Source organism: Nerophis ophidion, linkage group LG16 (genome assembly GCF_033978795.1).
Source record: "Nerophis ophidion isolate RoL-2023_Sa linkage group LG16, RoL_Noph_v1.0, whole genome shotgun sequence".
NCBI classification, from domain to species: Eukaryota; Metazoa; Chordata; class Actinopteri; order Syngnathiformes; family Syngnathidae; genus Nerophis; species Nerophis ophidion.
This window is the reverse complement of record NC_084626.1, coordinates 50,740,064-50,756,266: the sequence shown is the minus strand read 5'-3', so window position 1 is coordinate 50,756,266 and position 16,203 is coordinate 50,740,064. Positions and strand designations below refer to the sequence as shown.

The window sequence follows — 16,203 nt, the reverse complement described above, 5'->3', positions numbered from 1 at the left end:
TTACTTATACTCTATGTTTAACAATACTAATAAATTAGTATGTTTAACAATACTAATACACTGTGTTTAACAACACTAATATACTATGATTAACAATACGTATATACTATGTTAAACAATAGTAATATACTTTACTATGTTTAACAATACTAATATACTATGTTTAACAATTCTAATTTACTATGTTTAACAAGACTAATAAACTGTTTAACAATACTTATATACTGTTTAACAATACTAATATACTGTGTTTAACAATACAAGTATATTGTGATTAACAATACTAATTTACTGTTTAACAATGCTAATATACTATGATTAACAATACTAATAAACTATGATTAATAATTCTAATTAACTATGATTAACATTACTTAAATACTTTGTTTGACAATACTTATATACTATGTTTACCATTACTATCATACTATGTTTACTAATACTGATAAACTGTTTAAAAATACCAATAAACTATGTTTGACAAAACTAATAAATGTTTAACAATACTAATATACTATTAATACCGATATACTGTTTAACAATACTAATATACTATGTTTACCAATTCTAATTTACTATGTTTAACAAGACTAATAAACTATGTTTAACAATACTTATATACTATGTTTAACAATACTAATATACTGTGTTTAACAATACAAGTATATTGTGATTAAAAATACAAATTTACTATGTTTAACAATGCTAATATACTATGATTAACAATACTAATAAACTATGATTAATAATTCTAATTAACTATGATTAACATTACTTAAATACTTTGTTTGACAATACTTATATACTGTTTACCATTACTATTATACTATGTTTACCAATACTGATATACTGTTTAAAAATACTAATAAACTATGTTTGACAAAACTAATAAATGTTTAACACTACTAATATACTATTAATACCGATATACTGTTTAACAATACTAATATACTATGTTTACCAATTCCAACATACTATTTTTACCAATACTAATATACTGCTTAACAATTTCAATAAACTATGTTTAACAATTCAAATATACTGTTTAACAAAACTAATATACTATGTTTAACAATACTTATATACTATGTTTAACAATACTTGTATACTATGTTTAACAATACTTATATATTATGTTTAACAGTACTTATATACTATGTTTAACAATACTTATATACTATGTTTAACAATACTAATATAGAATGTTTAGGAAGTCGTTCTGTCACCATAACTTGCTCCGTTGTCACTTTCATTATGTCCGATGCATCCTTTGTGGCTAAAAAGTCATGTTACGGCTTTTGCAATTGTGCTGTATCTGAAAGTTGTTGTGTTGTAATTTATGACATGGTCTTGTCATGTTTAGATTTGTCCTGACCTTCTTCTGCCATCCTAGATATCCGCCACTCCTGTTTTGTTTATATACTTCAGCAACGTTTAACGTTCTTATTGTGACGATCCGTCACATTTACGTTGTGTTTATTTTCTGTTCCATTTCCTGCCGGGCCCTCTTGGGTGCTGTTTACCCCTCACCTGCTGCTGATTGGCAGCCTAGCCACACCTGGTGTCAATCAGCTGGCTGCTATTTATGCATGCCTCGCCCTCCAGTCAGGGCTCAATGATCCGGTCATAATCTGTTGGTGGTGGACCCCAAGATGCAGATAGCAGGCGTAGCGCAGGAAAACATGACTTTAATAGGATAACAGCAAACAACCGTTGAGCCCAGACTGGAGGGCGAGGTAGGCATAAATAGCAGCAAGCTGACTGACAACAGGTGTGGCCAGGCTGCCAATCAGCAGCAGGTGAAGGGAAACGGCACACAGGGAGACAAGCAGGAAATGGAACCAAAATAAGAGCGCTGACAGGAAATAAACACCAACCAATGGGACACAACCAGGCGTGAACGTGACCGTCGTGGTATCGATGAAATCGAGCAATTTCCTTAAAAAAAACCCCCGATGTGGGCTGGATACCTATCTTCCAAACACTCGGACTTCGGCACGTAGAAGACCTTCACTCCGGAGGACAAAAGGAAGTCAAGGAGATGAAACTCCGCCCCCTAAGACCACAGGTGGGAGACAAGGGAGTGAACTTCGGGAACATCCTTTTTATTCACCACCAGGACAGGCGAGGCCACAGCATACACGTCTTCACACGCACAGTACAAAGAAAAGTGATGTTTAAAGGAGAAAAAAACATCAACATAATGCTACCAAATCCAAAATCTGCTGCAGACCTACATAAGTTACTTTGTTTGTACGTACACAACATCCACAACTATTCACTTCTCACACATTTTGCTATGTTACAGACATCATTTGTTTTGCCCTCAAAATTCTACGTATAATACCCTATAATGTAAAAAGTTACATAAAAAGCATTTGTATTCAGAGCCTTTGCTCAATACTTTGACGCACCTTTGGCAGCGATTACAGCCTCGAGTCTTTTTGAATACCATTGTATTCACCCACCTGCACAAAAAAACGTAGGTGTGCCAAGGTTTGTACATCGAAAAAAGAATTGAGCAAAGGCTATCAATACGTATGTCATTATTAGTTTGAAAGAATTGGCAAAATTAAAAAAATCACAAATTGTCATAACAGGGTATTGTGTGTGGAATTTTGAGGAGAAAAGTGATAAGTCTGTGACATAACAAAACGTGGAAATGCTGTGAATACTTTCCGGATGCGCTGTGCGTTCAGTGGAACCCAAAGACAGCAAGATAAAAACAGAAACAATTCATTGACTGATAGAATAAAAACAGGAGACCGCCGTCCCACTCCATGGCCACCCAGCCGGTTGCCATGGCGACAGCGTTTTTTATCATTGTGACAATGTGCCAGTCTTCAAAACTGGCGACACACCTTGACGCTGAACGTCAACATCACAAGAAAGCATTGGAGCGGTACATTTGACAAATGGCTTTTCATCATCATCATCATCATCATCGTCGTCATGGCAACAGAGGCAGGAAACATGGAAACAGAGCAGACATTTCAGAGGCGAAAAAACAAGCGCAGGTTTCAAAAAGACAAGTCAGAAGCACGTGGGGGGGGGGCACACGGCGTGGTGTTGCCGTGGCAACAACACAACAGTTTTCGTTTGAGCATCACACCATAGCAACAGAGCATATTTACAGGCTGGCGTTGCCATAGCAACAGTACAGGTGAGCGTGTCGGACATGACTGACTAAACATGAGGTCACGGCAGTCAAGGGGCGCCGAAATTGTGCCAGTCTTCACAATCAAAAAAAACAAACGCTGCATTTGGAAGAATGGGCGGAGCAACAAACAGGAAGTTAGCCAGCGTGATGCTATGCTAGGAATGGTGTGTAGAGGGTGCGGGAGCAGAGAGAGAGAGAGACACAGGTGTGCACAGGTACAGTCGGATCGTTCACCCCAGACTCATTTTGACTTTCCGCGCCCCGATGGGTCTGTCGTTGAGGTCGACGACCGCGGCCGTGGCCTCTTGGTGGTTCTGAAAGGCCACCATGGCCTCGCCGGTGGGCAGGCCTTTGTCGCCCAGCTGCAAGCAGACCGAGCCGGGCAGCACCTCGTAACCGTAGAAGAAGTCCATGATCTCATCCACTGTCACGGTGAAGGGCATGTTCTGGATCTTGACTACTGTCGGGGCGGCGGAACCGCGTTGACTGTTGGGGTTGTTGGTCCCTCCGGGGGCGGGTTGGAGGCCCTCCACACCCTGACTGAAAGCTTGCTGTCCACCGGTCGTACCTCCCGCTTGCCGCGTTTGGTTGTTGCTGTTGGCCCCCGCTCCTCGGTTCTGGCCTCCCGCACTCCCTTTCCTGTTGGCGTTGTCGAAGGGCGCCAAACCCCTCAGCCCGTCTTGGCCGAATGGAGCCCCTCCCACAGTGCCCGGCCGAAAGCCCGGAGGCTCCAGAAGGGGAGCTCCAGGGATACTGGCCAGGAGAGGGGGCGCAACAGCCAGATTCACATCACCGAGTCCTGCTGCCAATGGGGGGAGTGGAGGAGGACCCGCCAGCCCGTTTCCTGGAGCAGAGAACGGAGTGACGAACGGGGAACTATTCAGAGGTCCCATGCTACTTCTTAGATAGCTAAAATCCTCCCCACCAATGGCAGCAAACGGGTGGATTTGGGGCTGCTGCGGAACCGGCTGAGCCTGCACCTGCTGGCTCTGATTCTGCTGGTTTTGATGCTGATTTCTTTGACCTCTCTTGTTTTGAGGAGGAGGGTTTCTCTCGATCTCCTTCATCTGTTCATAGGTCACCAAGTGGACAAAAGCATCCCGGCCATTGAGCTTCTGGCGATGCAGTTGCTCGGCTTTGCGAGCGTCGTCCTCGGTTTGAATCTGGAACACCGCCTGTCCCATTCCGTTCCCGTGGCTGTCTGTCAGAACCTTCAGCGAATCTTCGTAAAATCCAATGCCTTCCAGGAAGGCCCGGACGTCCTTCTTTGAGATATTGTAAGGGATGTTCGTGATATGTGCGCAGTTCCTTGGGGATCTTAGGCTTTCCGGATTCTTTCTATCGCTTTGTGATGCATCCCGTTTGCGAATAGCGTCTATCTTTTCAAGCATTCCCGTGTGGCTGATGGGATGTACTTGAATGAAGCGGGAGCCCATGTACTGCAAGTGAGCACTCAGGGCCGTCTTATAGTCCTGTTCTGTTTTGAACTCCACAAAGCCTTCTCCTGTGGCTCGCCCATTGGGCCCATAAGCAATGTATATGTTGTCCTCGACCACGGACAGGTGTCTGAAGAATTCCTTAATCTGGTTTTTGTCTGTCTCGTAAGGAAGGCCCTTCAGGTACACACAGAGCTCCTGACGATGTGGAGATCTTGACCTTCCTCTCTGATGATTCCGGCCAACATTACCATGGTGCTGGTGCTGGTGCTGATGCTGGTCCTGCGCTTCGCGGTTTAGTTTTCCGCTTTGTGGGGAAGTATGAACCATTGTGTTGTTAAGGCCCGCCCACTGCCTCTCAGAGCCTAGCGTGATCTCAATAAACCTTTGCCCCATCATGCCACCGCCACGTTTTAGAGCTTCAAAGCCGTCTTGGGGGGAGAAGAACTTGACCATAGCTCGGCCGGTTGGACGACCTTGCCCATCTCTCAACAAACGCACTCCATCCACCCCCAGACCTCGAAAAAAGTCTCTGATCTCCATTTCTGAACAGGGGTACGGGAGATTCTGCAAGAGGACAAACATCTCATTTGGACTGGGCACTCCTGCTCCAGTAGCTGAGACTGCAGCCACTTTCATGTGAGCTTGAAGGCCAAGGGATGCGAGAGGAGAGAGGGGGTTGAACAGCATCGGGTTTGGGGCACCCATGGGGAGGCCTGCACCAAGTCCTGCAGGCGGTGGGAGGGAGGGGTTGAAAGGTGGCAACGAAGACATGTGGTGAAGGTGGGACATTGGCGGTCCTTGGGAAAGTTGGGTGACAGTGGGGACTGGGGCCAGTGACGATACCGGAGGAGGAATGGGCAGCGTGGGCAACGTAGGCATTGGTGGCAGGGATGTCATGCTGGGAAGCGGCACAATGGGCGGTCCTGCATTTAGGGACCCGAGTGAGGTGGTGAGCCCGGGGGTAGAGCTGTAGCTGTTGGGGAAGCCGGGCACCATGCCAGTCAGGCTGGCTATAGCCTTGTTACTCTGAGACTCTTGAGAAGAACTGGCTGCAGTCACTACCGATGTCGTGTTAATGAAACTCTGGTTTCCGTGACTGCCGCTTCTGCCCCCTGCTAACGACTGCACTGTGGGTATGGGTGCGGCGGAAGCTTGGCGGCTAGCGTTCCCAGCAGTCGGGGGAGCGGTCTCGCTCGAACCTGCTCCGGCCTCAAACCTGCGACGGCTCAACTCAATCATGTTCTGCATTTCCGTCTTGCTGCTGAGCAACAACGACACTTTGGAGCCCTTAATGGACCCACCTGTGCGCATCATCCCCAGTCGAGCATCCTCGTCAGTGGCAAACACAATGAAGGCCTCGCCATGTTCACCACCCACGATGTGCACTCCCCCATCAGGGATGGTGAGGCCAGAGAAGAAGTGCCTGATGTCCATGGTGCCGGCCACAATGGGCAGACCTTGCAGTCTGATGACTACCGCCATACTGACTGCTAATCAACAGGCCTACAACCTGGGGAGAGAGTAACACTGCCGTCAGATCAGGAGCAAAGAAGATTAGAGCTGTGGTTGCCAGATGTTCAGCAAACATTTCTTTAGGTTTTACTTTAACACTTTTGCCGTCCTAATGTTTGGAGACGAGCGGTTCGCTTTGGGAGGAGTCGAGGGCAGGAAATGAGACGCCTAAAAGCTTATTTCCAAAGTTTAAATGTTGACTCTCTTTGAAAATAAGGAGCTTAGACTTCACAAAACATAAAACATGAGCAAGCGTTTTAAAACAACTCAAAAACTAAAATTTCTAGTACAAATGCAAACATCTCCAAAACTCTGACCAAACATCTGTAAACTCATGTATGCAACATGCTTAAGTACACTTTGATAATATAAATAAACCTTGTTTCCACCAATCAATATTGTTCAGTTCCAAAACCCCAATAAAGTCCTTTTACAGCACAGGCAAACCACCTTTGGACACACCTTCTCATTTAATGCATTTTCTTTATTTTCATGACTATTTACATTATAGATTTTCACTGAAGGCATCAAAACTATGAATGAACACATGTGGAGTTATGTACTTAACAAAAAAAAAGGTGAAAAAAACGAAAATATGTTTTATATTCTAAAAAACCCCAAACCCAGTGAAGTTTTCACATTGTGTAAATGGTAAACAAAAACCGAATACGATGATTTAAAAATCACGTTCAACCAATGTTCAATTGGGTAGACTGCAAAGACAAGATATTTAACGTTCAAATTGGAAAACTTTTGTTATTTTTTTGCAAATAGCTTATTTAGAAATTGATGCTTGCAACAAAAGCTGGCACAAGTGGCAAAAAAGAGTGAGAAAGTTGAGGAATGCTCATCAAACACTTATTTGGAACATCCCACAGGTGAACAGGCTAATTGGGAATAGGTGGGTGCCATTTTGGGTATAAAAGCAGATTCCATGAAATGCCCAGTCATTCGCAAACAAGGACGGGGCGAGGATAAACCATGTTGTCAACAAATGCCTGAGCAAAATGTCGGAACAGTTTAAGAACAACATTTAGGAACTTAGGGATCTCACCATATATGGTCTGTAATATCATCAAAAGGTGCAGAGAATCTGGAGAAATCACTGCATGTAAGCGACATCACGAACCTTTGAGCCCTCAGGCGGTTCTGCATCAGAAACAGACATCACTGTAAAGGATATCACCACACGGGCTCAGGAACACTTCAGAAACCCACCGACAGTAACTACAGTTTGTTGTTACATCTGTAAGTGCAAGTTAAAACTACTATACAAAGCCAAAGCCATTTATCAACAACACCCAGGTACGCCAGCAGATGGACTGATGCAAATGGGAAAAGTTTTCTGTTGTCTGACGAGTCCACATTTAAAATAGTTTTTGGAAACTGTGGAGGTTGTGTCCTCCGGAATAAAGAGGAAAAGAACCATCCGGATTGTTCTAGGCGCAAAGTTGAAAAGGCAGCATCTGTGATGGTATGGGGGGTGTATAAGTGGCCAAGGTATGGGTAACTTACATATCTGTGAAGGCACCATTAATGCTGAAAGGTACATACAGGCTTTGGAACAACATATGTTGCCATCCAAGCAACGTTATCATGGACGCCCCTGCTTATTTTAGCAGGACAATGCCAAGTTGGGAAGCTTTAGCCTTTAGCCAAACAAACACACGGTGATTCCTTGTTTAAAATTCCTGGAGGTGAAACTTTCCTATGGATCAAGCGAACATGAAACACGACGGAATGTCAACCAGCAGGTTTCGGTGAGAAAATTGTGGTTAAAAAGTCGCTTCTTACCGGACAAAAGCTGAGCTTGTGTCGTCCATAGCTGCCGTGGACTCCCCTGAGACACTGCGCGTCAACACACCCGTGGACACACACCTCCGACTATCAGGTACTATTTAACTCACTAAAACACTAGCAACACAATAGAAAGGTAGGGGATTTCCTAGAATTATCCTACGATCCAACTCCCTTTTTAGACCAGTTGATCTGCCGTTTCGTTTCTTTTTCTCCTATGTCCCACTCTCCCTTGTGGAGGGGGTCCGGTCCGATCCAGTGGCCATGTACTGCTTGCCTGTGTATCGGCTGGGGACATCTCTGCGCTGCTGATCCGCCTCCGCTTGGGATGGTTTCCTGCTGGCTCCGCTGTGAACGGGACTCTCGCTGCTGTGTTGGATCCGCTTTGGACTGGACTCTCGCGGCTGTGTTGGATCCATTATGGATTGAACTTTCACAGTATCATGTTAGACCCGCTCGACATCCATTGCTTTCCTCCTCTCCAAGGTTCTCATAGTCATCATTGTCACCGACGTCCCACTGGGTGTGAGTTTTTCCTTACCCTTATGTGGGCCTACCGAGGATGTGTAGTGGTTTGTGCAGCCCTTTGAGACACTAGTGATTTAGGGCTATATAAGTAAACATTGATTGATTGAAATGTGTCTAAAAACATCGGAATCCGTCCCAATGCAATTACGTTTTTTTTTTTTCTAGTCCGTCACTATCAAGATCCTCAAACACGAATCTTTCATCCTCAAATTAATAGAGAAATTGTCGTTTTCTCGGTCCGAATAGCACTTTTTGTTGGAGGCTCCCATTATAAACAATGTGAGGATGTGAGGAGCCCCCACACTTGCGACGTCATCGTCTGCGACTTCCGGTAGAGGCAAGGCTTTTGTCTTAGCACCGACAGCTGCAAACTTTATCGTGGATGTTCTCTACTAAATCCTTTCAGCAAAAATATGGCAATATCGCGAAATGATCAAGTATGACACATAGCAAGGACCTGCTATCCCCGTTTAAATAAGAAAATCTCATTTCTGTAGGCCTTTAAGCTGTACAGCAGGGGTGCCCATTATGTCGATCGCGAGCTACCAGTCGACCGCGGGGGGTGTGTCAGTCGATCTCCAGCCAGGCTTTTAAAAAAAATAGACCTAAAAATGAGTGATCATCAATCTTCACCAAGACGTCACTTAAATGACATTCACGGTACCGGAGGGTCTTGTGAGATGAGGCTGGCTTCTGCAAGATCATTATTATGAAAATATGACCGAGAGGAAGGCCAGAAACACTTTTTATTTCAACAGACTCTCGCGCCGTACCTTCCGTCAAAACTCTAAAGGCCGACTGCACATTTCCTATCTTCACAATAAAAGCCCTGCTTCATGCTGCCTGCGCTAACTAAATACAGAGTCTCGGAAAACTGGCGTGCACAAGCGATCCCTCAGAAAGCTGGCGTGCACATCACTTGTGCACGCCAGCTTTCTGAGACTCTTATTTTGTTAGCGCAGGCAGCATGAAGCAGGGCTTTTATTGTGAAGATAGGAAATGTGCAGTCGGCCTTTAGAGTTTTGACGGAAGGGACGACGCGAAAGTCTGTTGAAATAAAAAGTGTTTCTCGCCTTCCTCTCTGTCATTTTTTCATAATAATGAACTGGCAGCAGCCAGCGTCATCTCACAAGACCCTCGGGTGCCGTGAATGTCAATCAAGCAAGCTACGGAATTTTCCGCCAATGTTTTTCTTGTAAAGTGTATGGAAGCTGGATGAATTAGATGCCAAAAACCAACCACTTTCATGTGGTATTGTACAGAAAGGACAACTTTTTTTTCTCCTCCATTTGAAAATGTGGGCGTTATCATCATTACTGTCTGATTCCAATCAATGCAAGTCATCAGAATCAGGTAATACACCAACTTATATTCTTGTCTTCGTGAAAGAAAGACATCTATATGTGTTACACATGCTTGTATTATCATTAAACACATTTAACTTGTTTACAAAAATGTCTCTTTTATAAATAAATAAATATAAATGATATATATAAATGAGGTAGATCCCCTCGAGTTGGTCAATTGAAAAGTAGCTCGCCTGCAGAAAAAGTGTGGGCACCCCTGCTGTACATCAAGCAAGAATGGGAAATAATTCCACCTGAAAAGCTTCAAAAATTGGTATTCTCAGTTCCCAAACATTTAATTAGTGTTATTAAAAGGAAAGGCCATATAACAAAGTGGTAAAAATGCCCATGACTACTTTTTTGCAAAATGTTGCTGCCATTACATTCTAAGTTAATGATTCCTTGCAACAACAAAAAAAAATGACGTTTCTCAGTGTGGATATTAAATATCTTGTCTTTGCAGTCTATTCAATAGAATATAAGTTGAAAAGGATTTGCAAATCATTGTATTCTCTTCTTATTTACTATTTACACAACGTGCCAACTTCACTGGTTTGGGGGTTTGTAGTTTCTTCAAAATAGCCGCCCTTTGCTCTGATTACTGCTTTGCACACTCTTGGCATTCTCTCGATGAGCTTCCAGAGGTGGTCACCTGAAAACTACACAGGTGTCATAGTTTTGACGCCTTCAGTGACAATCTACCGGGTAAATAGTCATGAAAATGGCTAATGGAAACACTCTTATTGGACATCCTGTGACATGTGCCTGGTCTTTGGTAATCTTCTTAAGAGCCAAGTTATCTGCCAAGTAAAACAACACAGCCAAGTTGACACAGTACATGGTCGTCAAATAATGGACTCGCCAACTCAAATAATCCATGTATTGTTGGCTACAAAGAGTCAGTTCAAGAACCGTTCAGTCCGGTTGCTCTCAGGATTATTGATACATCAAACCGGAAGGCAGAGAAGAGAAGTTGTAAGGAATTCACTTCCTTTAAACACATGTCACCGTTTGTCAACATTGCAATCAACCAACAACTGGAGTGGCAAAAGCGGAAACAGGTACTCTCCGGAAACACTAGACCGAGCCTTGCAGGCCAGACCAGAGTCAGAACATCCACAGCCCAGCTGCGTACACACAAAGACCTGTTCCCATTCTCACCAGAGATGATCTTGGTTTAGGATGTAAGCGTGTGAACATTTGATTAATGTTGACCTTTATTATCTCACATTTCCCTTTTTACAAAGCATCTCCAAAACCACAGAAACAAGTTCTGTGTGGACCTTTATGTTGGTGAATTAAGAGAATTCAATTGAGATCCTCTTTAAGGCTGCAACAGTTCATCAATTAGAAAAAAAAAAACATAGGTTTGTTTTGCTTGGATGGATGACTATTTGCAACGGAGTGCACATAAGAGCTGAGTACGTGTCTCAAAAGATCTCAAGCTGGTTTTGAAAGCCGATGTCTAAATTAAAGACACTACCGTATTTTTCGGAGTATAAGTCGCTCCGGAGTATAAGTCGCACCTGTCGAAAATTTATAATAAAGAAGGAAACCCCAACACCAAGAATAGACATGTTTAAGGCAATTTAAAATAAAGAATAAACCCAAACCCCCGGCCAAACTATGAAAAAAACTGCGACTTATTGTCCAAAAATACGGTAAATAGATTTGATTATTGACTAATTGACTTAAGTCAACTGTTAACGCTACAAAATGCACTTTTAAGGCAGATTTAAAAATTAGGTCTTCATTTTCATTATGTATTTTATTTTTTTATACTTTATCAGAGATAATTTTTGTTCAATTGGGTTCTTGATAGCCTATTTATTACCTGTTGTTAGACTGCACTTTTAATTTGTTTATGTACTTATGTTGATGCTCTCAAGTTGAAGAGCTTCAGGCACATCTGTGAAGTGAGAACTATTCCAGGTGACTACCTCTTGAAGCTCAGCGGGACAATGCCAAGAGTCAGCGAAAAAGTAATCAAAGCATCCATCCATCATCTTCCGCTTATCCGAGGTCGGGTCGCGGGGGAAGCAGCCTAAGCAGGGAAGCCCAGACTTCCCTCTCACCAGCCACTTCGTCCAGCTGTTCCCGGGGGATCCCGAGGCGTTCCCAGGCCAGCCGGGAGACATAGTCTTCCCAACGTGTCCTGGGTCTTCCCCGTGGCCTCCTACCGGCTGGACGTGCCCTAAACACCTCCCTAGGGAGAACAGATGCCCGAGCCACCTCATCTGGCTCCTCTCGATGCGGAGGAGCAGCGGCTTTACTTTGAGTTCCTCCCGGATGGCAGAGCTTCTCACCCTATCTCTAAGGGAGAGACCCAAACTCATTTCGGCCGCTTGTACCCGTGATCTTATCCTTTCGGTCATGACCCAAAGCTCATGACCATAGGTGAGGATGGGAAAGTAGATCGACCGGTAAATTGAGAGCTTTGCCTTCCGGCTCAGCTCCTTCTTCCCCACAACGGATCGATACAACGGTAATCAAAGCAAAAGGGTGGCTATTTAGAAGAAACTAGAATAAAAAAACAAACTGATTTCAGTTATTTCACCTTTTTTTTTGTTAAGTACATAACTCCACGTGTGTTCATTCCTAGTTGTGATGCCTTCAATGACAATCTGCAATGTAAATAGTCGTGAAAATAAAGAAACCACATTGAATGAGGAGGTGGATACAAAATGTTGGCCTGCATTGTACATACACACACACATCCATACACACACACGTATATATAATTTCCGATATGTGTCACTTTAGGGTGAAACACTGAGATCTTTGTGTGTACCAGCATTAAATACAACAAAACAAACAGCCTCCTACAAAACAAGCAGTTTCCAGCTCAAACTACTGTAGACATTGTTTTTGCTATTCTGTGTCACCCTACAGCAGTGCTTCCCAAACTTTTTACCATCCCGTACCCCTTCAAACGTTTAATCTCCAGCTACGTACCCCCCTTCCTCCACGATTTTCTTTACTCTGTTTCACTGATAAGTCAGGAAACAGCGTTGTTTGATGAGGGCGTGGTCTGTAAATGTTACTCGCGTCTGACCACTTTAAGGCTGGCAAGAAGTGAAGTGAAGTGAATTATATTTTATATAGCGCTTTTCTCAAGTGACTCAAAGCGCTTTACATAGTGACACCCAATATCTAAGTTACATTTAAAGCAGTGTGGGTGGCACTGGGAGCAGGTGGGTAAAGTGTCTTGCCCAAGGACACAACGGCAGTAACTAGGATGGCACAAGCGGGAATCGAACCTGCAACCCTCAAGTTGCTGGCACGGCCACTCTACCAACCGAGCTATGCCACCAACCGAGCTATGCCGCCCCAAGAAGGCAGCCCTGAAAGGCCAATCAATGAGCTTTAAAGGGGAACATTATCACAATTTCAAAAGGGTTAAAAACAATAAAAATCAGTTCCCAGTGGCTTGTTGTATTTTTCAAAATTTTACCGGTCTCGGAATATCCCTAAATAAAGCTTCAAAGTGCCTTATTTTCGGCTCTCTGCGAAGACACTGGCCATTTCCCTGTGACGTCACACAGTGCTGCCAATGTAAACAAACAATGGGAATACCACAGCAAGATATAGCGACATTAGCTCGGATTCAGACTCGGATTTCAGCGACTTAAGCGATTCAACAGATTACGCATGTATTGAAACGGATGGTTGGAGTATGAAAGTATTGAAGAAGAAACTGAAGCTATTGACGCTATTCAAAGCCATAGCATGGCCGAATAGCTGCGTTAGCATCGCCGGTAAAATGTGCGGACCAAACGATCAGGACTTTCGCATCTTTTGACACTGGAGCAACTTAAATCCGTCGATTGCTAAGTGTTTGTTTCGCATTAAATGTGGGTGGAAGGAAACGTAATATAGTTGCAAATGCATCTACAGGTTATCCATACATCTCTGTGCCATGTCTGCTTTAGCACCGCCGGTAAATAGCATGTTAGCATCGATTAGCTGGCAGTCAACATCAACAAAACTCCCCTTTGTGATTTCGTTGACTATCGTTTAAATGCATCTGCAGGTTATCCATACATCTCTGTGCCATGTCTGCCTTAGCATCGCCGGTCAAATGTGGAGACACTCTGGCACATTCTGGCGGCAGACACTTTGGCATCTTGGGGCCAGTGGTGCAACTTGAATCCCTCCCTGTTAGTGTTGTTACAACCTCCGACAACACACCCACGAGGCATGATGTCTCCAAGGTTCCAAAAAATAGTCGGAAAATAACAGAGCTGAGACCCGGTGTTTGTAATGTGTTGAAAATGAAAATGGTGGGTGTGTTACCTCGGCGACGTCACATTCTGACGTCATCGCCTCCAGCGCGATAAACACAAACGCGATTAATTGGCCAAAATTCAACCATTTAGAGTTCGGAAATCGGTTTAAAAAATAGATGATCTTTTTTCTGCACCATCAAGGTATATATTGACGCTTACATAGGTCTGCTGAAGAGACAGGCTTCTTCATTTTGAGCGGGGGTTTTCCGCCTGGCACAAGCATTTGACTTGCCTCCATTGAACAGCTTTATATTATTTTTGGACATTAAAAAGTGCAGAGGCGCTTGGTTGGTAGACTGGCCGTGCCAGCAACTGGAGGGTTCCAGGTTCTATTCCCGTATTGGCATGTGTTGCAATGTTAATATTTCATCATTGATGTATAAAACTATCAGACTGCGTGGTGGCTAGTAGTGGGTTTCAGTAGGCCTTTAAGATAGACCTGGGCAAATTAAGGTCCGGGGGCCACATGCGGCCCATTAAGCTTTTCAATCTGGCCTGCCGGACATTCCCAAATACATTTTTTTAGATCTTTAGGATGGAAAGTGTGGCTGCCATTATGATGTGCAGTCATGTTTTCTAACGACCATAAGTCTTGAACTATATAAAGTATTTCCATGGTAAATGGGTTGTACTTGTATAGCGCTTTTCTACCCCTTTTTAAGGAGCCCCAAGCGCTTTGACAGTATTTCCACATTCACATTCTGATGGTTGGAATCTGCGCTTTAGGATGATATACCAGTTACTATGGTAATCTAATTGGTTACTATGGTCATCTACGTCACAGCAGCTCAGACGAGGCACCAAGCAGTGTGGGTGGGAAGCGTTTCCACAGACGTGGAAGGAGATTTTCGCAACAAAGTTCTAAAGCTTAGTGATACATCAGCTATATAAGATTGGAGGTGGGTTTAGTTTGTGCCTTGTGCGTTCATATTTCACCGTTTGTTGCATTTTTGTCGTGTTTCACTCGATAGTAAAATAGGTCGATCGAAAGGGGTGTGGCATTCATATTTTGTCTATATTCAGTGTTTTATCGTTCATAGAAAAATGTAAAATTCCATTACGTTTTTAAGACACTCTGTCATAACGTTTTTAGCATTTAATCAGACATTATTGTGAGGTTTTGTATTAGTGTTCCTAAAAATAGATCTTCCGGCCCCCCAGACACATTTTTTTCTTTAAATGTGGCCCCCGAGTCAAAATAATTGCTTTAAGGCATCGTTGTTCGGGTGGAAATCGGGAGAAATTCTGGAGAATGGTTGCCCCGGGAGATTTTCGGGAGGGGAACTGAAATTTGTGGGTCTACTGGAAAAATCGAAAGGGTTGGTATGCGTGCAGGATTTCAGAACAGTTCTCTAACCCAGTGGTCCCCATCCTTTTTGTATCCGCGGACCGGTCAACGCTTAAAGATTTGTCCTGCGGCCCAGGGGGGGGGGGTGTCTTTTTTTTTTTTCTTTTCTTTTTTGTCATGAAAAAGGGACGTTTTTGTCATGAAAACGTGAGTTTTTTGTGGTTAGTGCACTATTTGTAAGTGTATATTGTGTTTTTTATGTTGATTTAATCCAAAAAAAAAATATATATATATTTTTTTTTTTAATAAAATATTCTTCTGCGGCCCGGTACCGGGCCCGGTGGTTGGGGACCACTGCTCTAACCCAGTGGTTCTCAACCTTTTTTCAGTGTGGACTTTTTTCCTGTGAACATTTTTTTAATTCAAGTACCCCCTAATCAGAGCAAATCATTTTTGGTTGAAAAAAAAAAGAGATAAAGAAGTAAAATACAGCACTATGTCACCAGTTTCTGATTTAATAAATTGTATAACGGTGCAAAATATGGCTCATTTGTAGTGGTATTTCTTGAACTATTTGGAAAAAAAGATATAAAAATAACTAAATATCCATCCATCTTCTTCCGCTTATCCGAGGTCGGGTCGCGGGGGCAACAGCCTAAGCAGGGAAACCCAGACTTCCCTCTCCCCAGCCACTTCGTCTAGCTCTTCCCGGGGGATCCCGAGGCGTTCCCAGGCCAGCCGGGAGACATAGTCTTCCCAACGTGTCCTGGGTCTTCCCCGTGGCCTCCTACCGGTTGGACGTGCCCTAAACACCTCCCTAGGGAGGCGTTCGGGTGGCATCCTG

At 43.6% G+C, this 16,203-nt stretch overlaps 1 protein-coding gene across 1 annotated transcript in view; it reads right to left on the bottom strand.

The window, feature by feature from the left end:
- Nucleotides 1-2,084: 2,084 nt before the first annotated feature.
- The window catches only part of rbm12 (RNA binding motif protein 12), a 21,473-nt gene continuing 7,354 nt past the window's right edge, over nt 2,085-16,203 (bottom strand). Inside the window, exon 2 of the mRNA XM_061875440.1 lies at nt 2,085-6,109. Coding sequence (XP_061731424.1) covers nt 3,391-6,081 — 2,691 coding nt within the window. The 5' untranslated portion in view covers nt 6,082-6,109 and the 3' untranslated portion in view covers nt 2,085-3,390. The remainder of the gene's footprint in view (nt 6,110-16,203) is intronic.